Below are 24,029 nucleotides of genomic sequence, written 5' to 3'. Positions count from 1 at the left end.
GAGTAAGCATGGAGAGCATTTTCTCACTTGTTTTCTCTCTTTTTCTTTTTACTGTCCTTGGTTAGCACCACCTAGGGTGTTCTTGCCAAAAAAAAAAAAAAAAAAAAAAAAAAAAAAAAGAGAAGAGAAAGCAACACATTAAAAGGCTCAGCTAGATGAACTAAAATAGCTCTACTTTCATTTCGCGGGGCTTGTTCCATCCGTACGATGGGCTACATCTCCAACACACTACACCCACGTGCTTGTGTGGCCCCTTGCAGAGCACTCTGACCATCAGAGTTTGAAGTGGAAAGGAGAATTGGCTTCAAAGAGGTGAATAATGCATCAGGGAAGCATCGTGCCGAGTCGTGTCTACTAGCTGGGGTTTCCTCTGCAGGGCGTGACAGTGCATTTGAGGTTTACCTCCCTCGTAGTGTGTGTGTGTGTATGAGTGCGCGAGGTTCTCAGTCTGACGTTACAAATATGTACAGGTGCATCTACACTATGCCTGTGCTCATCCATATGCATGTGCGGTTATTTTATTTTATTTTTTGCAGCGCTTCCAGTGTTAAAAGTAACTCATCCTCCCACGCAATGCCCTCTGCTATGCACGCCGATTCTAAATATACACCTCACATGCATGTACAGAAGCAACAAACCCTCAGGCAAGACAAAAGAGCTCGCTGCACATTTGCTGATTGAAATAACGTACGTAGGAAGGTCATCATCATTAATGCATCATTAAAAACACCAGGGAGCAGTTTGTGTCCTGTCAGGTCTTTATATTCTCGTGCTCGAGTGTGTGTCAGAGCACATAAAGTACTACAGAACAGAGGATGTCCCCGGTAGAAGTCTTAATTGGTTCTTATGAAAGGCAGAGCTCCCACTCTATTGACTGACTCGAGGCGCTTTTTTCAGCAGGTGCCGCAGCGATGATTCACACGATACATCGTGAAGTAATGCTGAGGTGTAAATCTTTTGAACCTGCAATGCAGGTCACATATTCACTGAAGGCGAAAGAGGGGCTGAGAGAAATGGATACAGGCTCACTATAAAAGGACCCTTTGTGGCCAAAACCACCACCTTTTTTTTTCAACTCAGGACAACTGATAGAAAACACAGTTGATAGTTCTCTTCGACAAAGTTACTTATCTGCCCACTCATCTCCAGACTCACATTTCGTCACCTTATTGTGTATTGATATTTAGGATTGTAATTTGAAGTGCCACACGACTCGTATCGAGCAGTGTCTCCTATGTTCACTGACTTACGAACCAAAGTGGTAGAAAATCGTCAGCATGACACAGTGAGTTTGTCTTCCGCATGACCGGGATCAGGTTGCGGGGGTAGCAACTCTAGCAGCGAAGCTGAGACTTCTCTCCCTGCACTTCTGGGGTAATCCCGAGGTGTTCCTTGGCCAGCCAAGTGACTCTTGCAGCATTGGGACGTCCTCTGACGTTCGTCCTAGTAGAACGAGCTGCTATGCTTCACTAGGGTGGTGTCCAGCGGGCATCCGAATCAGATGCCCAATGCCACCTCAGAACCAAATAATCTGCAAAAAAGCAGAAGCACAATAGGCTGCCAAACCGATCGCCCTCAATGCCTTGGCTGTGCCGAGAAATTCTGTTCGGAGATGGACAGAATCTGTGACGACACACAATACCTTACTACTGGCAATGTCGACCAAACTCTGACATGTCTAAACAGCCCATATTAATGGGTCTGGTACCCCATCCTCCCAGATCACCCTCCACAGGATTCTCAGAGGGACACGGTGGAATGTCTTCTCGAATTCCATAAAGTAGACTAGTTGGGGCAAACTCTCAAGGTCCACTGTTCCACGGCCAGGATGAAAATCACACTGCTTCTCCCGGATCTGAGATTCAACTTCCTGATGGTGCTTCCTTCTCCAGAACCCCCAAATAGACCTTACTAGGGAGGCTTAGGAGTGTGATCCATCGTAGCTGGTCTACCAATCCACAAGCACTTTCTCTGATGTCCATACGATGTTTTAAAGGCGTTTCAACCAAGAGAGCAGCCCACCATCCAGGACCTTGATAAACTACAAGGGAAACTTATCCACCGACGTGGCCCGATCATCAAATAACTTCTTAACCCCTTAGGTGACTTCAACCACAAGATTTTGCTTCCTCAAAGGAAGGCATGTCGGTGGAATTGAGGAGGTCCTCATCCTGAGACGCTGGACCAGAAATGACTTCCAAGCCATCCGGAAGCCATTCTTCATGGCCTCACCAAACTCCTCCCACAGCTGAGTTTTTGCCTCAGCAACCACCAAAACTGTTTTGTCTGCCAGTACCCATCAGCTGCCTATAGAGGCCCACTGGCCAAAAAGGGCCAATAGGACTCCTTCAGGAGCTTGAGAGCATCCCTCATCGCCGGTCTCCACCGACGGGTTCCGCAATTGCTGCCATGAGAAGCATCAACCCCTTTATGGCCACAGCTCCGGTCGGCTTCCTAAATAATGGAGGCACGGAATATGGGTCACTTGGACTCAATGACCTCCGGTTCATTTATTTTTTCAATACATTTCTAATAGGTGTTAAGAACATCCACTATACTAACCATATTTTGGTCCTTATTATTTATAACAATGGTAACAAGATACATTGCAGTGCCTGTTTCACCCAGAACACTAGGCTTACAACAAGGAAGTAAATACTGTAACTGAGACAGCAATAAGTTACTAGTAATGCACTCCTGTGCAAGCAGGCGAACCCAAAAGCAAATAGTGGCAGAAGCATGTGACAACTGAAGAACCATAAAAGACATTATCCCGAACTCAAAACGCAACATGGTGTGTGGTTGTACTCGCGATGGCCAAACGCGGCACACAAAACACAGAATATCTCCCACTACAATCCAGACGGCATCTGCTTCAGAGCATCCACACCGCAGCAAAATACAAACAAGATGAAAAAAATAGTACAGTGGTGCCTTGAGGTACAAGTGACCTGACTTGTGAGTTCATATATTCTTTATACTCTGCAAAGCATGGCTAATATTCCAGATGTAGTGAGTGGCTGAGAGAGGAGCTGATTCTCCATTATGACACATCCGCATGTCTGTCTTCAATAAAGTACCATATATTGCAACATAGTTCTTTTCTTGTATTTATTTATTTTATTTTTTTCTTGAGGGAATGGCATTTTCATAAAACAACAACGACATAGTTTCTCTCAATACCCCGACTAAAAAGGACAGGAATGTTGCAATGTTACCAAAATGCCCATTCATCCATTTATTGTTCCGATTATCCTGTTCCGGGTTGTAATGAGCTGAAGCCTTTCCCGGTGACTTTGGTGAGAGGCAGATTACACCCCGGGATTGGTCAGCAGTCAACTACAGGTCACAGAGAGTATAAGGGGAGACAACCATTGTCACTCAGTTTACACCTATGGATAATTTACAGTCTTCAATTAATTTAACAGGCATGATATTGGAATGTGGAAGGAAGCTGGCATGCCGGAAAGAAATCCACACAAGAACGCAGGAAATTCCACACAGGAAGGCCGGTGCCAAGATTCAAATCCAAGACCTCTTGACTTGGGGGGGCAGACATGCAAACCTCTGTGCCTACCAAAATGTCATATTTTTTTTTTAATGAAATGAGGCTGGCTGGCGACCAGTTGAAGGTGTAGACTGCCTGTTGCTCAAAGTCGGGGCTGTGATACGTCCAAGGTCTCCGTGACCCAGAACAGGATGAAAGGATGGAGAATGGATAGATGCGGTCACACTGATATGGTCACTATTGTTTGGCCTTGTACTGGTTGTCAATCTCATGCGTTTAATTGCTAAAATGCTCAACGCTGATTGATTATTATGATGAAAAACACATGGAAATATGATTGCAATTAACTTTGAGAACACAAATTATGACAAACGTGAGAATTGTCTCTGGCCTAAAGTGACAACATGAAGGAAAACTGAGCAGATGGATGATGGATGTTACTTGTTTTGGTTGTTCGTTATGAGTGATTTCAATGCTGGATTTTTTTTTTTTTTTGGAGCTGTTCATCAGGGTGAGGACAGACTGTTCTGATTGCTTCAGTTTTAACCGACGGGCGATCTGTTCTCCTGGTGTGGGTCAGCGCCTTGGGGGTCTTCAGCTGACAAAATAAACCAGTGTTCCCAATGTCCACGTCCGCAAAGCTGGCCGACACGTCTCTCCGATCGCATTCCCCAATGTAACCTCATTACAACCGGGGAGAAGACAATGAGATAAATCTGAAATGTTTCCCCACCGCTGTGTCATTGGACCTATTTTTATTGTCCCGTGACGTATTGTGTCATCTGGAGAGAAGTAGTTAGGAGTTTTTCTGATAAGAGTACAAGTGACTCCTGCACACAATCCAACAAGTCGCTTCCTCTTCCTGCTTGTGAGGCGCTTGAGTCACAGGCGACATCACAGGAGAAAGTCAGGAGAGACACAGACACGGAGGATGTGTGCAGATTTTTTTTTTTTTGGTCATTGTGCTGTTAGGAGCACCCGCTTTACAAACACACCCAAATTCTTTTGCCGGGAAAACAGGCACATGGCACATATCAGACTTTAATTTACCGGTAAGTCTAAAGACGTCACAAGCCTCATAAGCGACAGTAGAACAATATGAAGAACTCCGGTACAATGACGGCCTCAGAGGAAAATCCGTTAGATTGACATCATTCCTCTAAAATAATTGTCACCCGTGACACGAATTAGGGTTCTAGGATCAAGAGTTTAGAGGTGCTCTACTCCCGGCAAGATAAATTTCAAATCAAATGTACCCCTCGGTTTCCCTGTGTCCTAAAATGAGTTATAATGTAAAGCCTGTCAGTCGCACCTTGGCTTTAAAATGAACACGCACATAACAGCTAGCGTAGCTGCTATCGTTTCATCTCAAACAGAGGAGAAAGGTGCTGTCCCTAACAACCTGAAACGTTTTCCTACCTAGACAACAATGTCAAGCGACGCCTATAAAACAACATAAATGGTAGGCTATGACTAAATGCAGAAACAGTGAGGAATTGTGGTCAGAATAGTGTGCTAGCATTGAGCGGTAGAGCTCCCATTTCCTGGTTTAAGCCTGATACTTATGTGACAAAACATTTTTTAGGCAAGGGGGACACGCTGTATTTTTGTTGTTAAAATATTGCATCTCAGAGGAGTACTATATGATTGGACACTTTTGTAGCTTGTTTTAAAAGAACATAAAGTAAACTACATCAAATCTCCCAAATTTTAGGGATGCTGGGCCCCAATTTAGGTGTGCTTGAGCATCACCCCAAAAAATAGGGCGTGAGTTTTTTCCAGTGCGAACACAATCTGAGAAAAACTGCACTGAAATTGTGCTTAGAGGTTAGCGTTAGCGTGTGATCGGTCCAGCGTGTAGCCTCCCTCTCGCCCATGTCAGCTGGACTAGGCTCCAGTTCACCCGCGACCTCAATAAGGACAAGAGCGACACAGAAAATGGCCGGATGAATAGATAAAATAATTTCGAGGGAACTTTCGAGAGGACTTGGGCGCGAGCCAAGCCATTCCATGGAGTCTCTGATTTGTATAAACAGTTTTTATTTTATGAGTTTGGCATCTTGTTTCAGGTCTTCCCAGGTAAACGATGTTTACCTCTCAGCCCACATCCTTTTCTGGTATGCGTTACGACAACCCTTGGAGAGGATAGGCCACTTCATCGGCTTCTCCATTGTTGCTCTTCTCCACAAAGTGATTTTACCATTCAAATTAGGTCAAACGCAAACTATTCCTAGAATGGGGTTAAGGATCTGACGTCAAATGTAAGGCGAGAGATGAATTGTCAAGATGTGTGTATACTAATGAATAGTGATCCTATCTTACATGTACGATGCGGATCAGTTCCTTTACGAACGAAGTTACTTTTTATATTGTTCTTAGCATTACCGCAGGGATTTCCTTGCTCATTTCTTGTGCCAGCAACAACTTAACGAGAGCGGCTTGATGAGCGTTGTGATCTTATCAGAAGAGGCAGATGGTGGTGCCAGCACAATGCAGGACACCGCATTGACGCTGGGCACGGCTTTTGCTCCGAGTAGGAGCAGGTTGTCGCGCCTCACCTCACAGTCGACCCGTGCTGAACTGTTTTGACCTTTAGCCCCCCACCCCCATGCCGCCCTCCCCCACCTTTCCCTGCCAAACGGCAGCGTGCTATGAATGGTTGTGCCGTGACGCGACACAGGTTTGTTCCCATTGTCCCAGAGTGGACACAACGTCTCTACCTCTTCCTTTTGGTCATTTCAGGAGTCTGCCATACAAGCTACATCTCGACGCTTTTCCTGTGTTTTCAGACAGGCAAGCATCCACTTTACAATATCAAACAGAAGAATCACTTGTAAGATTAGTCACCTGATGACCTTCTGGGAAAGTCTGTAGGTGAGTTTCACACTATGTTCAAAGAAAATATGCCGATCTCTGGGAAATTTGCCCCGAATCTTAGAATCTGCTCGATGGATCGTGCGGCAAGATGACCGCAAAACGTGAGCAAACGTCAAACGTCATTTGATGGCCTTTTGAACAGTACAATATTTAGGACAAACATGATCAATGGAGAGAACATTTTGACCTACGATATTACGCTCTTGTTTATGTTCGCTAAAACGGACCGTCCCTCCGCGAAGGCGATAAACTTTCGGTCACCCGTGCTCTTATCTGACAAGACAACACGCGCCTCATTGTTTGCTTTCAACTTGTACATGGTAGGAAATGTACCGTATGTCAGCGACAAAGTGGGTCAACACTATAGGGACACAGAGTGATGCGTGCACAACATACAGTATATAATAATATGCAAATGTAATATTTCCGTTTTTAATCCATCCATTTCCGATGCCGCTTATTTTGCTCAAGGTCGTCGCGGAGCTGGAGTCTCGCCCAACTGACTTCGGGGCAAACGGCAGACTTCACGCTGGACTGGTCGGCAATCAACGCATGCTTTACTAACGGTGAATAGCTCTCCAAGAGGGTCCATTAAAACTAAGAATTGCAGTGGTACCTTTACTTACGAACGTCTCTTCAATCGAAATTTTCAAGTTACGAAACGTCTCAACAGGAAAATATTGCTTAGATAGTTTTAGGTAAATTTGAATCACCCAGAAAAAGTGTTCACCAGTCGGGCGATCGCTCACTGTCTGATGTTTGCCTTGGACATTTTCGAAGGATTGTTAAAAGCCGACAAAAGAAAACATCCTTGGATCAGTTCTTTACAAAACGCCAGGCATGAACTAATGAGGGCAAAAAAACGATGAGGACGCAGTTAAAAGTTAAATGACCATCATTTTTATTCTTTATTTTTTCTTTTTTTACATAATGCACAACTCTCATTTATTGCGCAATAATCAAATTGTAACATGTAGTTGTTACATATTTTGATGCATTTTTATGCTTTAGGAAACATTTTTGCCTGAACTTAGGGGGGGCCTTGGAACGAATTAGGGAATTTACGCCTCTCTACTTACATTTTCTAGTTAAGAAATTTTTCCAGAATCAATTAATTTCGTAAGTAGAGGTTAGAGGTACCACTGTATTTATTATCTTTGTGAAAGCAGAGATTTGTCGACGGTTATTGGTTTGGATTTGCATGGCCATCACGTCACGGCAAGTCTGCGATGTCAGCTGACTTATGGATGCCGGACGTGGTCACCTTTGAGGTTTTCACTTGCCGCGGGGGAAATATGCAGTAGGGAACGGCAATCGTGAGAAAGCCGAGGCCTTGTGCACGGACCACCTCCGGTAAACACGCCTGGGTGAAACTTCTGCACTCGCAATAAGCCAGGAATGTACATTTGAATTACACGGAGCCGTCTGTCAGGTGTCCGTTTTCCATATTTGTATTAACGTTCTGAAATAATGTGAAATCAGGCTGTGATGTATTGTTTTCCTTATCTCCTGTTCTCTAACACGTCAACTTCCCCCCAAGTGAAAACAAACAAGATTCTGGGTGTCTCTCCCACATCCTCCCCATGGGCTGAGCGTATGTGATGTCACTGTCCCGCCCTACCTCATATAGACAGCCTCATCACCAACGGTATGTTATCCTGTCGTGCGGGCAAGAGGGCGACCCGCTCGCTGTTCACACAATGGGGTGGAGGCTCGAGGTCGACAGTTCAGTGCTGCGCTTTCTCCATCTGCGGCAAAACAAACATTTGCAAAAAGAATTTTTGGTGAGCGCAAAAAACGATAAACCTCACCTTGGCGTCAAACTCCATGAATGGTGTTTTGGGTTCCAATAGTAACAAATACACTTTCTATCCGTCCAGTTGTGCTCGCTGTACATTGCTCAACATCTCATCAGCGCTAACCAGGATGCTTTCCTTTGTATGGTTATCATCAATATTGATTTTTTTTTTTTTTAACACAGATTTTCATTTTTTTTTTTAAATGCTGCTTTAACCCTTTCGGGGACAGCGGTCACGAGAGTGGACAGCTTATCATGTTATCAAGTTACAGGGTGCATGAAAGGGTTAAAGTGCTTCATTTGAATCTCCAAGCCAGAACCCATCACATCATTGCCCCCCCACCCTCCACCCCCCAATCAGGGTGCAATGGGACACTAGCGTGTAATGACATAAAATTATAAAATCTCATTTCATCGATCTATCCCTGCAATATATAATGACAGACAGAACAATTGAATATTCTTCCATTGGGTTCATTATAGAATAAATTCATGTGAGTACTAGATATCAGCTTTGCAATCAATTAAACAGGCCCAGATTTCAAACAGAGAGTACATTTATCAAGAAATTGAGACGAGATAATGATCATGTCAGTATTCATACTTTGGTGACATTTTTGTTTGGTGCTGTGCCATGAGATTTCTCTACTGTGAATTGGGTGCCTCGGCTCAAGTAAAGATGGGAAACACAATGATTTAGGAGACTGGTCAAATTCTGGTCATCTTTCCTCCCTACTTAGCATCCCCCTGAAGCTAAATTTATGTCTTGTTTGATTTAACGCTGCCAAATGGACCATGAAAATGATAGTAGGGCACGCGGGGGGAAGAGGTGGGGGCTGGGGGGTGGGGTGGGGGTCATAGTCTTCATTTGCCCTTTTGTACTTGGTTTGTAATTTTGCTCAAACCAAAAAGCGAGGCAAAGCACATTTTCCTCGAGGAAACTGTGCCTCTGTTTTGATACGAGTGTTAGTTTTGTCCATTGAGGATTGTCATCGGCGGTGTTGTTTCTCAACTATGATCAAGTATTATTACGTAAGTGCTCACGAGAGCACTAAAGTGCACTCAATGTCTGAATCACAGTCCACAGTTTAACGCTGCCTTAAATGCTGCTTAAGTGGATACTCGCAGCTCGTATCTTACTGAGCAGTGAAGGTTTGCAAATGTGTGCGACTATAGCGAATGGCTTTTTTTGGGGGGGGGGGTAGACTTTGTTTAATGTTGCAAACAACCGCAAAAAATTGCAAATAAGTTCGCCAGACGTTACCGTCCGACAGACCATGAAAATTGTTAGCGAGCGTTTGCGACCTTGAACGAACCCTGACGAAAAAAAACTGAATTTGCTCGCTAATCTTCGCTGCTCAGTGAGATACGGCCGGCCGTCATTTGATTGACAGCGTTACTGCAATTATTCATACGAGATGGTCAGTGCAGCTTGCAATGGTGTCGCAGTAAATGTTTCTAATATCTCCTTTCATGAATGATGATTTTTTTTTTCTTCCTTGTAAGATTAGGCTATTTTAAAAATTTGGTTGTAGATTGTCTATGTAGGTGTGTGCACCGATCAAAACAAGAATAGTGTGAAAACAACAAATGTCTCACATGCAGGGGTGGGACCCACCACATCAATGACGCATATTGAAAAGATTTTCTCTGTCAATCATATGCTCTTCTAATTCTCCTCGGTGCCATCTTCCATAACGACAGTTTCCACCCCTAATTTACGGCGCACCGCTTACAAGTACTCAGTTAGGGATCTAATCTAAGTGAATCCCAATTCTCGTGAGAATGAAAGCTAATCGAGATGCCTTGGGTCCGTCTACGTGATGTGTCCCACATCGCCGTCACAAGGAGTCCTCCGTGTCACCATCAAGGAGGCGGAGGAATCATTGGAGTAAGACGCAAGTTCAACCATTGGGTTCAAGGCAGCAGAATCGGAGTCAAAAATGTAAAAAATAAAAATAAAATAAAATTCTTCGTGAGGTCTGAAGAATGCCTCATAGAGTAACGCCCCATTTCCCCAAATAAACACTGCCCCGTTTTTTTTCTTTCTTTTCAGTTACAGACAAAATCTCATCCCATTGTGGAGAATAACTGAGGGCAGGATGTGTAAATGATAAATATTAATAATCCGCGGGGCTAATGTTTTGAGAGTCGCTCATCTGGTAGGGGAAGAAAACCCAAACACGGTTCCAAAAATGTATGCGGGGCCGTGGGAATGACAATATTAGGCAAAAAAAAAAAAAAAGTTTCTATGGGTGGATATTTATTCGAATTATTCACCCAAAAAATGATATCAGAAAGGAAAATATATTCGATTCTGTTTTGGATGCTATCTTTTGCATATGTGTAGTATGCACAGAAAAGAGTGAAGGACATGTGACTTCCCGATATATCCCTCGCTATGAATAGATACAATACTTGGCTAAAACATGAATGAAAGCAAAGCCTTTCATTAATTTTGCATCTCTCTGCGTATGCTTGCGTGTGCATCCTGGTGTGGCTCTGTGTTTCTATCTTTCTGTGCACTGTAAAAAAAATATAAAAATACTGACATTTGTTGACAACCCAACATTTTAAACATTCCCGTGGGAGATTTCGTTCCCTGTCTTGCCTGTCAGAAGCGGCCTCTGAACAGGCTTGCGATCTTCCCTATAGACAATTATTTAGGACGCTGACTGGAGTTATCATTCTCATACACACACACACACACACACACACACACACACACACACACGCGCGCGCGCGCACACACACGGGTTCTCCTAGATCAAGAAATAATTCACGTAGGCTTCCCTAACGCAGACAATTTAAAAGCCACTAAGAAGCAACGGATTGGAAAGTGGTGACTGTTTGGACCAAATTCACTGGAGGACTTCTTTATTTGCAAAGAAAAGTATGAGCTGTCAAAGTCATCCCAACTGCTGTAAATGTTTTTCTAAGATTGCTCATATGGTATTTAAAATGTTCAAATCATCCACAGTTTAACATTTTAAAGACCATATGAGCAATCTTAGATGCGGCCATGTTTTTTTTTTTTTTTCCCACGGTTGACATAATGTAGTAGCATCACCATAAAAAAAAAAAAAGTATGTATACTAGTTGCCTTTCATTATCGTACTTTGTCCTCTGCGGCCCCCCCTCCCCCTCCTCCCATTTCACTCAACGAGCTCACGGTTTTAAAAACTTTATGAAGGTAGCAAATCTAATTGCGGGTTCTTCGGATTCCTCCTCTCTTCCAAAACCAGAAATATTAAATATTCATAAGAAAGAAAACGCACCAGGCAAGAGAATATACAAATCCATTTTGCATTGTACTTCATTTCTTTTGTCTTTATTAGCATATTCTGGATAGATGATGTGGTTGCAGAAACGTTGCTGATAGCTGTCCGTGCGGAATTCTGAAAGCCATTTGGATATTTTGACACTCATCATCTTGTTTCGTAGTTTATCCCTTAATTAGTTTGATCTTTTTACTGTGGGCTAAATTGCTACACAATCAGCACGGTGAATTTTTTTTTTCCTCCTCCATCCATCAACACGGGCTCCGATATACAGTCTCTGCTGTGACGACAAACTCGACTAATAATCATAATATGAATACTTTTAACCCTTTCAGGGATAGCGGTTACTAGAGTGGACAGCTTACCACAGGGGTGTCAAACTCATTTTTGTCGTGGGCCACATTTTAATGACCGTTTCCTTTGGAGGGCCGTTATGACTGAAACTAAATTTAAAAAAAAGACAATAATAACGGTTTCAATATGAATACTTTTAACCCTTTCAGGGATAGCGGTTACTAGAGTGGACAGCTTACCACAGGGGTGTCAAACTCATTTTTGTCGTGGGCCACATTTTAATTACTGTTTCCTTTGGAGGGCCGTTATGACTGAAAACAAATTAAAAAAAAAAGACAATAATAACGGTTTAATCAACTATTGTTTTAAGTTCTGTCATGAGGGGTTTGGTAACAATAAAATGCTTACAGTATGTCTCTTATTTATTACATTGGAGAATTTTAAATTTTGGTCAAGATTTTAGCAAGCATCGTGGAAGTTGACATGTTTGTTTTGCTTTCGCGGGCCACATAAAATCATGTAGCGGGCCAGATCTGGGCCCCGGGCCTTGAGTTTCACACCTGTGGCTTAACATTATTGGTTCATAAATGGATTACTACCAATACAATCTGCATAGAAAACAATATTTACTGGTCCAATGCATACAAACAAACAAACTCCGAGACAATTTGGCTCACAACTTGGCAACCATGAATTAATTTGGCCCCCATTGAGAACTCATTGTCGAAACCTGGTCTAACTGTATCACTTATAATTAGGGTCTCTAGTAAGCTGCAATATCTGACCTGTAAAATTTTTCCACGGTCATTAACTGGAGTGCTGAAGTGATCCAATGCATACAAACAAACAAACTCCGAGACAATTTGGCTCACAACTTGGCAACCATGAATTAATTTGGCCCTCAGTGAGAACTCAATGTCGAACCCTGGTCTAACTGTATCGCACTTGTTATAATTAGGGTCTCTAGGAAGCTGGAATATCTGACCTGTAAAATTTTTCCGTGGTCATTAACTGGAGTGCTGAAACCACGTCATATTCCACTGCGTATGTGTATCGCGTCACCAACGGTACCCACAAGCATCAGCGGACATCTTTTTGATGCTGATAAAAGCTGCTGTATGTGCAGCATCATACCGGCTGAATCATTTGGTTGGAGGACAAGAGGGACAGAGCAAGTGGTGCTGAGTGGGCTTTGTCAGGATAACCGCTGAAAGAACGCCTTGACCAAATTCAAGTCACAGTCTGGAATGATTTTAACTTCCCAGGATGACCGATGAACGAACGGTGGACAGTTGATGGACTAGAGACGAGCAGCTCATTCTTTCGTGTATGGGACCCCAGATCAACTATTAGGACACAGACTAGTGTTTAGGTTGCACATTAATAAATTGTACCAACGGTCTTGGCCTAGTTAAGTGTCTCCTGTATTTGGGTTAAATTTGCTTTATTTTAAAGTTACTGTCTTTCACTGATGTACATACCGTAGTGTATTTCTGATTTGTTGAAGTACATTACACTTGGGGAAGCAAGGTGCAATGAACCCAATTATTCCTTCCTCGTGCATTAAAGGCACAAGCAACCCTGAACTTTTTTTTTTTTTTTTTTTTTTTTTTTTGAAGCTCCAAAATCAGCACAAATTCAACAGAAGGAGAAAGAAGCCCCCCGGCGCAAGAAAACAGCTGAATGAAGCTAAAGCTGACATTTGAGAGGATGGCTGTGTCCACAACCACACAGTGCTGGAAATATGTGTGTGTGTGTGTGTGTGTGTGTGTGTGTGTGTGTGTGTGTGTGTGTGTGTGCGCGTAATGAATCACGGTCATAACATTACAGGGGAAGTCAAATAAAGTTTCTTTACAATCAAACACTGTAGTCTGATGAATATTTCCTTTGTGGAATATGCCATAAAATGACATCCCGGTACCTCAGGGCGAGGTTAATGATCAATCGCAGCTCACCTGTCTTCTGAGTTTTGTCACGTGACATTCGCACGGTGAACTGCGATTGGTCGTTACCCGCGCCCTGAGCAACTTGTGATGTCCTTTTCAGTCGACAGCAAATGGTAAAATGGCCGCCCCCTTCCTTGAGATGAATAAAAACATTTTGAATGATACCCTTGCATTCCCTTTGAAACCGAAGTGCTCGTGGATTTCAAACGGAACATGCGTGGCCAGGACGTATACATGCGAACAACGCTCCTGTCTACGATTTGAGCGACTCAGCACAGTCGAACGAATGACCACCTGCTGAGATGCCATTAACAGCGTTCAGAAAAAAGAAGGAAGCTATTCCTTTTTAGCTTCCCGTTTTGGAAGGATGTCAGGACTCAGAGGTGTGCTCTGTGTGCGCCTTGTGTGCACTTTTAGCTGTTCTCGTGGGAAAGGTGCTGTAATAATATATGGAAGACCTTTCCGAAGGTCAGCGCTCTCTGCAGCTCTACGGAGCTTGAAAATGTACGAGGACGGTGAAAGATGACAAAAAGCCGACATTGGTGAAAAAGTACACGAGTGGAGGCGACCTATGGGGTTCTATGTCGAGTTTCTAGCCTCTGTATGCCACACAACTTTGACATGAAATCTACTGCAACGGAATGAAGAATTTAGTCTTCTCCGGTTGTATCGCTATTTAGAATATTGTCTCCACTTCATGTCTGCGGCACGCTTTCATCAGAAAACTCTGCCCCAAGTCAGCTCTGTCTCACGCAAATGAGCAAGCTCCGATTCCGCCTCGTGGGAAAATAAATAAATAAATCGGGATTTTGTTACTATGGCAACCAGGGGAGGACCCCGAGCTTTGCAACTAGAGAGGCTTCGCAAGCCTGCCTCTCATCATCTTGCCGAAAAGTGGATGCGCGACGGTGGGAAGGGGTAACAGTTTGCTTCTACTAGCGTTAGCGGAGCTCAGACTGTGTGGGGAAAAACAAGGGGCCATTAAAAAAAAAAAAAAAAAAAAAATCTTAAATCACAAAAGCATTTTAACTTGTGGAGGCAGCACTTCATAAACTGTGCTACATGTATGTGGCGCAGGGCCATCACCAAACAGCAGCTGTTGCTTGAGATTGGCTCTGGATCTTTGCCTACTGAAATATTTACAAAATAATGTATCTAGCGAAAGGGTAATTCCCCAATGAAGGTGTCCCCCCCCCCCCCCGACCCCCCAAATTGTAGTTCATGCAACATATCCGGCCATCCATCCTACATTTACATCACTGATCCCATACGAGTAGCCGGAGGCTATCGCAGTTTGACTTTAGATGAAAGGTAGACTTGCACTCTCGGTCAATCATTCACATTTCCACCATCACTGAGTGGGATGTGAACTCTTGCAGCCTGCGCTGAAGCTAATCAACCACCGACGACCATCAGTGACTGTTTAAAATCAATTTTTTTTTTTTTTTTAAAGAAGCCACTGTGGGGCGTGACGTGAGACTGTTAGCATTATGAGCCAAATTACAGCACGCAACCATGGAGCAAATACTGTCCGAGATGTGGATGGCGCACTACTGTGCACGAGGTGAGCTGTCACATTTTTCCAACCTATTGAGTTAACGTGTGAGATTTTTTTTATTTTTTTTTTATCCTAAGTTGTTCTTGTCCTACTTTATTCATTCATTCATTCATTTTACGATCCGCCTGATCCTCAACAAGGGTCGCTGGAGCCTATCCCAGCTGTCTTCGGACAGTCGGCAGGGGACACCCTGAACCGGTTTCCAGCCAATCGCAGGGCACACTCACACCTTGGGGCAAATTTGAGTGTTCCATCAGCCTGCCATGCATGTTTCTGGAATGTGGGAGGAAACCGGAGGACCCGGAGAAAACCCACGCAAGTGTTGACTCAGTATTGTACAGCGACACTCTCTGACCTGTGCAGACTATGAAGATGCCTTGTTGGTGGCAGATGGACGAGTCCTAAGTCCACTGCAAATTGGCCAAAGACAAAATGCCCCAAAAAGTGATTTGCACATTGTCAACTTTAGCTTTAACTATCGGTACAGCGTAGTTAAGGCAACTATTTGACTAGTCGACTCATCGCTTTCTACTGCCTGTCTACTCCCGCATCACAATTATGGAAAACATAATTACCATAGAAAAATACCATTAACTGTACACAATCGACACTACATCATTTGAAATTGTTCAGAATGAATATTAACCTCATTAAATGATCAAACATGATGCATCGAAATGAAATGCATCATCCTCGCCAGTGACGCTGATTATCAGAAGCGTTAATTTGAACAGATCCCTTCGGACATGTTTTGTTCATTAAAATTGGCTGTAAACTATCAAGTTTTACTCATATCAACCAATCAGAGGGCGGGAAAGTGACGACATTATCGAAGCCCGGCCAGTCTGTCCCCGTGAGGATACATTTTTAAATCTGATTAGTGAGAGAAACCGTCCCATCGCGAATATAGTTTTAGTTACATTGGCAAGCACTGCAATAAAAGCACAAGTGAAATACAAACCCGAGAAGAGAGAAATGCTTGTTGGAGAGGCTCCTTTGCATTAAAACTACATACGGCCTAACATCCACAAGTACTGAGAATGAGAAGAACAGACAATAAAGAAAAAAATAAACACAATTTCACGGAACAAGTTTTAGAATTTGGAATTGAAATGTTTGTCCATGCTTATGACAGGTTTTTGGGTTATTGTTTTTTTTGGCCCACAGAAAAGGCCCAGCTGGCCCTGATCATTTTGACACTAATATACCATCAAGGGCGCAATTACGAATGTGCACGTGCATGTATGCGTGCGTACGTGACTACTCGTGGTGAGGACAGGTCAGATCCAGTTGAAGAAATGCAAAAAGAAAACTTTCCTCGAAATTCTTCAAAACATGGTAAACACCCAATATTTTGGGGGAATTCTAAACATCCGCCATGTTGAGGACAATACATTTTGGTTCTTGGAAAGCACAATATAAATACTGGCGTTTTCTTCTGAGGCTTTTTTTTTTCTCCGAAAATGACCCTCACCCCTTGCTGGCCTGTAGAACAATGCCAGCGAGAGCAAACAAATTGCCGTTGTTTCGAAATGAATAACTTGTGTTATGTTAACCTTGTTCGTGTTTGGGACTGCTTCGACTTGCTTTATATCATTTATCTCGGATTGCGATAAGGCGCTTTGTATTAGTGGTTACACATATTAGATCAGATGGTGCATTTCAATCAAATAAAATCCAATAAATAGTGGAGCAAACTCAATTCATTTCAGTATGTCACAGTTGTATTTGTTAGCATTTTCACAATTATAGCTTCCAGATAACAAATAAAATAATAATTCAGCATTTTGACAACGACACTCTGAAGAACTGATCCAAAAATATCTTTGATCCAGAAATTAGGTAGGAATTGGCTTGCCGAAAAGTGTTATCTGATGAATTGAACCGCTGAAATGAGCCATCTTTTGTTCGATATGGGAATTGATTGAATTGAATGAACCCGTGCCGTCAGCATGGCAGTGAACCACTACACAAACAGCGACCAAGTGCAATATTTGTCAAGTGACAAATCACTAATCTGAAGGTGAGAAGAATAACGCTTGTGTCCAAACTGAAAGTTATGGCAAAATAAGGAGGTCTTTGTTGGAGACATTGTTTCAAAATGTACAAGTCATCCTAGTGTAGACTTTTGCAATCTCTTGCAATGTGACGCAGTCTATTTTTTTTTTTTTTATGAGCACAGCGCAAACATAAAGCACGGTGATAGCAGCTGGCGTCTGCTGAATCATATCATCGAGCCACTTCTGTGACAATGTTGCACGCTACAAAATACGTCACACTGTCATATCATGTCAGGAAGGCAAAACGTCTTTGCAATGTCACACAGCCTCAGCAGATTCCCGAAACCTACGCCGACAGCACACCATATACTGTATTATTTTTTTTTTCAGAACAAAAAGGAGCCGTGAAGCAGACTAGCATCTCTTCAACAGCGAGCTGCCTTAAAACGAAAACAAAAAAAAAAATCTTCATCTCAAGCCTTTGCTGAGTCATTAAGACGTTGAGCTGTGTGCCACAAAGGCGCCAGACAATCTGGGGGAGATCAGAATTCTGACTGGGTTGTAGGTAAGTAAATAATTACAGTATTCCCCTCAAAAAAATAAAAGCACATCTTATAACTTTTCTGTTTTTGTTTTGTTTTTGTTTGTTTTTTTCGATGATAGTCCGTCTTATAACAAAGTCAATAAACAACCATAAAAATTGGAGCCGGTTAATTCCATTACAAGTGAGCAAACTGGGCGTCGACTTCATAGTGCAGAGGTACCGGGTTCAATTCTAGCTCCGGCCTCCCTCCGCCTAGGCGCCTACTGCCCGAAGACGGCTGGGATAGGCTCCAGCCCCCCACCCCCGCGACCCTTGTGAGGATAAGCGGATCGGAAAATGGATGGATGGATGGTGAGCAAACTTCAGCAGGAGATGAAACAAAGGAATTACTTTTGGCATGTGAAGAAAGCTTTTTACTATTTCTAACTTTTCAAATGCAATTTCACCCGATCCCGTCGATCATGCGATCATTAATATTGAAAACAGAGTCGCTAATGGTGTCGTGGCTCACTTGCACGCTGCATGAGTTGAGTTCCGACTCACTGATGATGGCGCCTGTCTCTCTCTTTGTCCCCTGTGATTGGCTGTGAGCTTGTGACTCAAAGTCAGCTGGTCAAATTGATCCCCGCCCCCTTGGACGAGCTAACGGGTGTTCTAAATGGATGGATGAACCCATTGAGGAATGAAAAACAGAAATACCCATCAAGTAAAATATGATTACAAGATTTACCGTATGCTCTCTTGTTAAGCTCCAAACCTGCTACGACGTTAGCTACACCTACAGAAATTCTGCCTGTTGCTAATATTTACAACCTTTCCGCATCTCCACGTCTTCTATTCAATTCCAGAACTTGTTTCTAAAAGGAACAATGATAGTGGTCAAAGTACCCCTGCTGCTCATATGACTGCCGAGCACACAACCAAATTAACTTTTAAGGCCGTTGTGTTCATTCTGACCTCACCAACCTTTGACCTGTCCCGCCATTGACGCTCAAGAGTCCTTGAAAGGGAGAACCGGCCTTTTGAAAAGATTTTTTGTTTCCCCCACAAGTCATTGTTCCGGCCAGTGAGATCAGAAGGCTTCAAGTTGCTGTACACACTTGGCGGTCATTTTTTTTTTTTTTTTTTTAAGCGCCGCATGTAAACTGATGTTATCTGCTGTGGAGAGCTGGCAGCCAGCGGTGTATGAAGTCATCCGGGGGCCCAAGCCAAACTCATTCATGGTGGCCCTCCACATCCGTGTACCGCACGGACAAAAGTTTAATTTTCACCTCAAAACAAGAACTCATGATTGTCAGTGACGAAAATGTGAAGGGTGCGGTGTGTTCGCTGTCATAACCGCTGTCCCTGAAAGGCTTAATGAATATACCCGCTTTTCGTTTGAATGAAAGGAAGCTAAACTGGGGTACACACATCGAGTATGAGACAACATTTTGGCATTTTCATCTTCTGCTAAATACCTGTCAACAAGAAGTTTGGACCAACTACTCTCAAGGCCTTTAAACCTACGTGAAATTGTCCTCTTGATGAACTCATGACATGGAACGCCAGGAAGTAGTGACATATTTAGTGATATGATGAAAGTGTTTGGCTAGGAAAGAGGAAAGTGCCTCTGTTTTCCCCAAAAGAGAATAGCATTATTTGTCACAGACATTGGCGGAATGCAGTCGTTCAGAGGACATCGAATAACGGTGACAGACGGGTATTGTAGCTTCTGCCAGATAGTCAACTTCCTCAGCTTTGATGCCGAGTCTTTCCCGACTCATAAGTGGTAAGAAGTCCTAACAGGGATGAACAGGAAGCTTTCCTTACCTGCACGTGTATCGCCGAGAGGCCGATGTCTTCCTGCGTCTTTACATCACAGAGAGCCTTTTGATTCCTTAATGGTGGCAAACAACAAAAGAATGGAAGGGCAACATCATTAATAACTCGAAAGGAGATAGGATTTGGTAAACAACATGAGTGATTTGTAGTTGCGGTTGTGTAAATAGTCCGCTGTATGACACCAGTGCTCGGACAGAAGGGGAGGATTGGTGCACATAGTTCGACGGTGTTTGCCATTAATATTTCGTGGCTTACATCTTGATATTTTGTAAATGCGACACAACATTATTGGTGAGAGTCATATTAGCCATTTTGTAAACAGCACACAAAATGTAGTGGTGGATTTTTCACAACAGTCTTTGTTGAACATTTATGATTGCTGGCAATGTTATGATTGATGAGGAATCACTCAACACACCCCAGGATTATCGCTCATGATAATCTTCTAAAGACATTCAAGTATCAGGCCTACGACAGGGGCATGCTCAAATTAGGCCTGTTTGCCGGGATGTGTGTAACCATCTTAAAATGAAAAAAAAAAACACTCACACACAAGTATTCACCAGTAAGGAATCATATTTGCGTTGTCCAATCATTCCTTAAAACAGAATTTCCATATGTGGGAACTGACTACGGTGCATGTCCTTGATGAACATGCAAGTATGTTAGTAAAATACACCCGTAACAACACAGGCAATAAAATGCAAAAATATATGGTCCAAAAACTGTTTACAACACAAAAACTGCAGCATACACTACAGGTCTATGAATAAAATACAGTATAACAAGACGCGTCACAGAATTAGGACTATTTGCAACAAAATGAGACTAGTAACAGACCTGGTGGCTTTTCTTTCCACTCACTCACCGTCTCTAACGTGACCTCCCCTCGATCACCACACTAGGCAGCATTGCTCAGCTGATGTCATGCAACGAACTTTCGAAGGCAGCCACGGGACACTTCGAAGTCCTCTATGCCATAGGTGTCAAACTCGGGTCCTGGAAGGCCGCTGTCCTGCATGTTTTCCAAGTCTCTCCCTGTTGCAACACCTGATTCAAATGATCATATCATCAGCAAGCTCTGCGATATATATATATATATATATATATATATATATATGTGTGTGTTTTTTTACTTAACCATATTCATAATTTCCAACGTACCTGTGGCTACAAACTGAAGCGTGACAGAGATTCTTTCCTCCCGCTGATTTGAATGCATGAAAGTTGGCGTCCATGCGGTCACTGAACGGGGTTATCGTTGCCATCGGCTCCTGGAGAAGCTTGCAAAGGATGCGTGAGCGCCATGTTTGAACCTGGGGACAAGAATGAAAGATGCCCCCTTTACTGTCATGGAAACGTTTCCACATAGTCGCTTTTCTTGACATTTGTTTCCCCTCTTTGTATTCGCCACTCATGGAGAAATTGAGCTTCAGTTGTGAGGGCAATCCACTTTTTTCTTGATAATCTCATCACAGCAACAGCCTGCCAATTATAACATTCAGAACAAGAGAGGTACTCCAAATTTGTTTCGACTCTTTTTGTTTGGAGTCTTGTCGGGAAAAACTCCTCATTTAAAAACAACTGATGGTTCCAAAGTAGTGGTGACTGACTAACAGTAATTTAACAATGACTGAAGCATGAAGAGAGTTGTTCATGCAACACGAACTTTCTGCTTTTAACACCACTAAAAGGCGGGGCTTAACCGATACATGGGGGCCGAGGGAGGATTTTTAGAATATCAAATTCGGAAGGGGCTCAGCTGGGAGTTTTATGACAGGGTTGTAGTTTACTTGCGTATCTGAGTTAAAAATTAAAAAAGGAAAAACGTGTTGACCATTATGAAAGTTGTGCTTATTGTTATTCCTGATTTTTTTTTTTAACATAAAAATGAGGTCAGACTTACATTTATTTTGTTTGACAACTGTACAACAGCACAGTTTAGTAAATAAAGTGGTTCTCTTTTTGGCTACCAGTAGGTCAATTTCTTTTACGAGAAATAATTTGCACCGACAAAGAGGCTGTTCATTAAAAAGGCATATATTTATTGTTGAACATTAACACATTCTTTAGATCACCTATGACATGTTTCACAAGTTCACATCCTCAAACGCATACAACCCGATATATATGACTGTTTGCAATACATAAATAATACCAAAATGCATTTCATATCAATAGACACATTCAGTGCATAAAATACATGTGAATCATGTGCATTAGAACGGCTTAGAAATATAAGTTAATGCATCACGAAACTATGGAAAAAAAAATATACAGCTTCCTTGGTCATCACAACAAATGTGGCTGGCAGATGGCACCCATCTCCCATCAGAACGCATAAGCGGCCCCGCAGGATGATCAGAGAGGAGTCCGTAGGGTGTAATTCACAGTCAGTAGCACTCAATGCAGCAGACCCAGTAGCAGTGCGAAATGAGAGGAAGGACGCTTGAGGAGTGTGCGTCTGAATTTAGATTGTGCATCCTCAAACGGCAATCATGAAGATGTGCTGACCCGCGGAACTTTCGGCTGTGGGCGATGCAGGAATATAATGAATTTGATTTTGCTGCCCGCTTCCATGAGTCGCCCCTTTTATCCCCGCTCTTGCTCATCGTGCGACAGTCCCTCCATCTTCCCATCATAACATTTAAGGTGTCACAGTAGGCCTCAGATTGTGGGACGTGATCCCCAGCATGGGCTCAGAATCACAAAAAAAAAGTGAAGATTGTCAACACCAGCCTGTCGCTCCACCTGCCTGGACTTTGAGATGAGGTTAAAAAAAAAAAAAAAAGAAAGACGGCAACATACTGACTTATTTGACCGCTGGCTCGGACACTGAGCTTGTTTTTCTGACTCACTTGTGCTATTAATAGCGCTGTTCAGTTCTCATGTGCCATTGAGAGAGAACGAGGCATCACGTGCCCCGTTCACAAGATCGGAGCCACTCACACTGATATGAGCAGAGACTAAATAGGCTTGACATTGTTCAAGGTGGCCAAACCAAAGTGCATGAGGATGTGTTTGTGTGAGTCGTTTTGATGATGCTGTGAAATATCAGGGCAGGGGTCTGACTGCACTGGCCACTGAGTACTCCATGGCACATTCGTAAGGCGGATGTATGACCTCGTGATTCACTCTGCATGCATGCTAGCATATCGACCCTTATACACCTCCAAGGTGTCCTCTTAACACCTTTATCATCTGTGTCATAAGGGCGTGGGGGCCCCTAGGTGAGTCATGCATGCACTACGACGTGTGTAACCATTTTGGAGACCATGCGGTGATGGTGTCGCAAAACTAAGAATCATGTTTAATGTTCATGAGTGTCGCAGTGCAGCAGAGGCGCCTTGCTCTTAATAGAGCCGGGACAGTCCCAAGGCCGTAGCCAGGGCAGCCATGAGGAGGTTGGAGCTGACCAAGAGCACCGCACCTCCAGATCGATACACCTGGCGGCCATTCAGGGGCTGCACTGGCCTGAAGGTTCCCACCATTGGTTTCCCGTCGCGGAACTTGAGCTCCGAAAAAGCCCGCAGCTGAAGGAGGGGGGAAAAAAAAAAAAAAATCACATCAAAAGTCTCAGCATTTGAAGAGAGACGAAGATAGCACATCAATATTTCTTCAAAGTTGATCAGAATGTGCTTTTTCGATCACAATGTATTATTGGATTTGAAAATATTTTTAAAATGTTTATCGTGGGGTTCCACAGGGCTCTGTGCTTGGACCACTATTATTCACATTGTTCCTGTATATCATATTATATCATATTATATTATATTATATTATATACACAGAGATTCATTATCCATGTGTTGTGTATACTGTACATGTTTTTAAATACAAAGCAAAATTTATGAGTTGCATGTTTTTATCAGTGTAACCTCATGAGACAGAAACAATTACTCAAACAGACATGAAAGCGGGTCATCTAATGCTGACTCTCTGCGGACTGAAGACAGTTATGTTTTATCAGCAAAATCATTTCACTCTCACATTAATCTGCCCCCCTCCCCCCACATTTGTGTTCCCCTTGTGATTTCTTTTCACACATCCTAACCTGATCAAAGCTCAGTGGGATGGGGTTCTCGAACAAGGTCCAAACCACAGCCTCGATGCAGCCCGGTGTGGTCAGTGAACCCCGATAGCGGTAAAACGAGGTCAGGTTGTGCTCAGGTGGAATCAGCTGCGCCAAGGAGGTAGGAGGCAGGGAGGTATTGGCGTCTGGGGAAAAAAGAGACAACATGAGGACTACGGTAATGGATTTAAGTTTAACTTCCTTTCATTGGACCTCAGCACCTACTTGTGTTTTTGATGGCTCGCAGAGCACTGACAATGGAATCATACTTTCGGTTTGCACTGTTGGACACCTTGAAAATGGGAAATAGCAAATTTCAACATGGCT

At 43.1% G+C, this 24,029-nt stretch overlaps 2 protein-coding genes across 2 annotated transcripts in view; both read right to left on the bottom strand.

Annotated features, from left to right (window-relative positions):
- The window catches only part of LOC109531128 (enkurin-like), a 32,090-nt gene extending 10,688 nt beyond the window's left edge, over positions 1 to 21,402 (bottom strand). Inside the window, exons 1-4 of the mRNA XM_019895237.1 lie at positions 20,795 to 21,402; positions 20,499 to 20,680; positions 19,619 to 19,685; positions 8,007 to 8,133 (exon numbers count right to left, since the gene is read on the bottom strand). Of these exons, the coding sequence (XP_019750796.1) occupies positions 8,007 to 8,011 (5 nt within the window). The 5' untranslated portion in view covers positions 8,012 to 8,133; positions 19,619 to 19,685; positions 20,499 to 20,680; positions 20,795 to 21,402. The remainder of the gene's footprint in view (positions 1 to 8,006; positions 8,134 to 19,618; positions 19,686 to 20,498; positions 20,681 to 20,794) is intronic.
- Positions 21,403 to 21,652: 250 nt separating this feature from the next.
- ca4a (carbonic anhydrase IV a) overlaps positions 21,653 to 24,029 on the bottom strand; it is a 7,218-nt gene continuing 4,841 nt past the window's right edge. Inside the window, exons 5-7 of the mRNA XM_019895250.1 lie at positions 23,928 to 23,994; positions 23,685 to 23,848; positions 21,653 to 23,163 (exon numbers count right to left, since the gene is read on the bottom strand). Coding sequence (XP_019750809.1) covers positions 22,984 to 23,163; positions 23,685 to 23,848; positions 23,928 to 23,994 — 411 coding nt within the window. The 3' untranslated portion in view covers positions 21,653 to 22,983. The remainder of the gene's footprint in view (positions 23,164 to 23,684; positions 23,849 to 23,927; positions 23,995 to 24,029) is intronic.

The sequence above is a fragment of the Hippocampus comes genome, unplaced genomic scaffold (assembly GCF_001891065.2).
Source record: "Hippocampus comes isolate QL1 unplaced genomic scaffold, H_comes_QL1_v1.1 scaffold177, whole genome shotgun sequence".
Classification (NCBI taxonomy): domain Eukaryota; kingdom Metazoa; phylum Chordata; class Actinopteri; order Syngnathiformes; family Syngnathidae; genus Hippocampus; species Hippocampus comes.
Note: the sequence above shows the minus strand (reverse complement) of the source record. Positions and strands in the feature narration are given on the sequence as shown.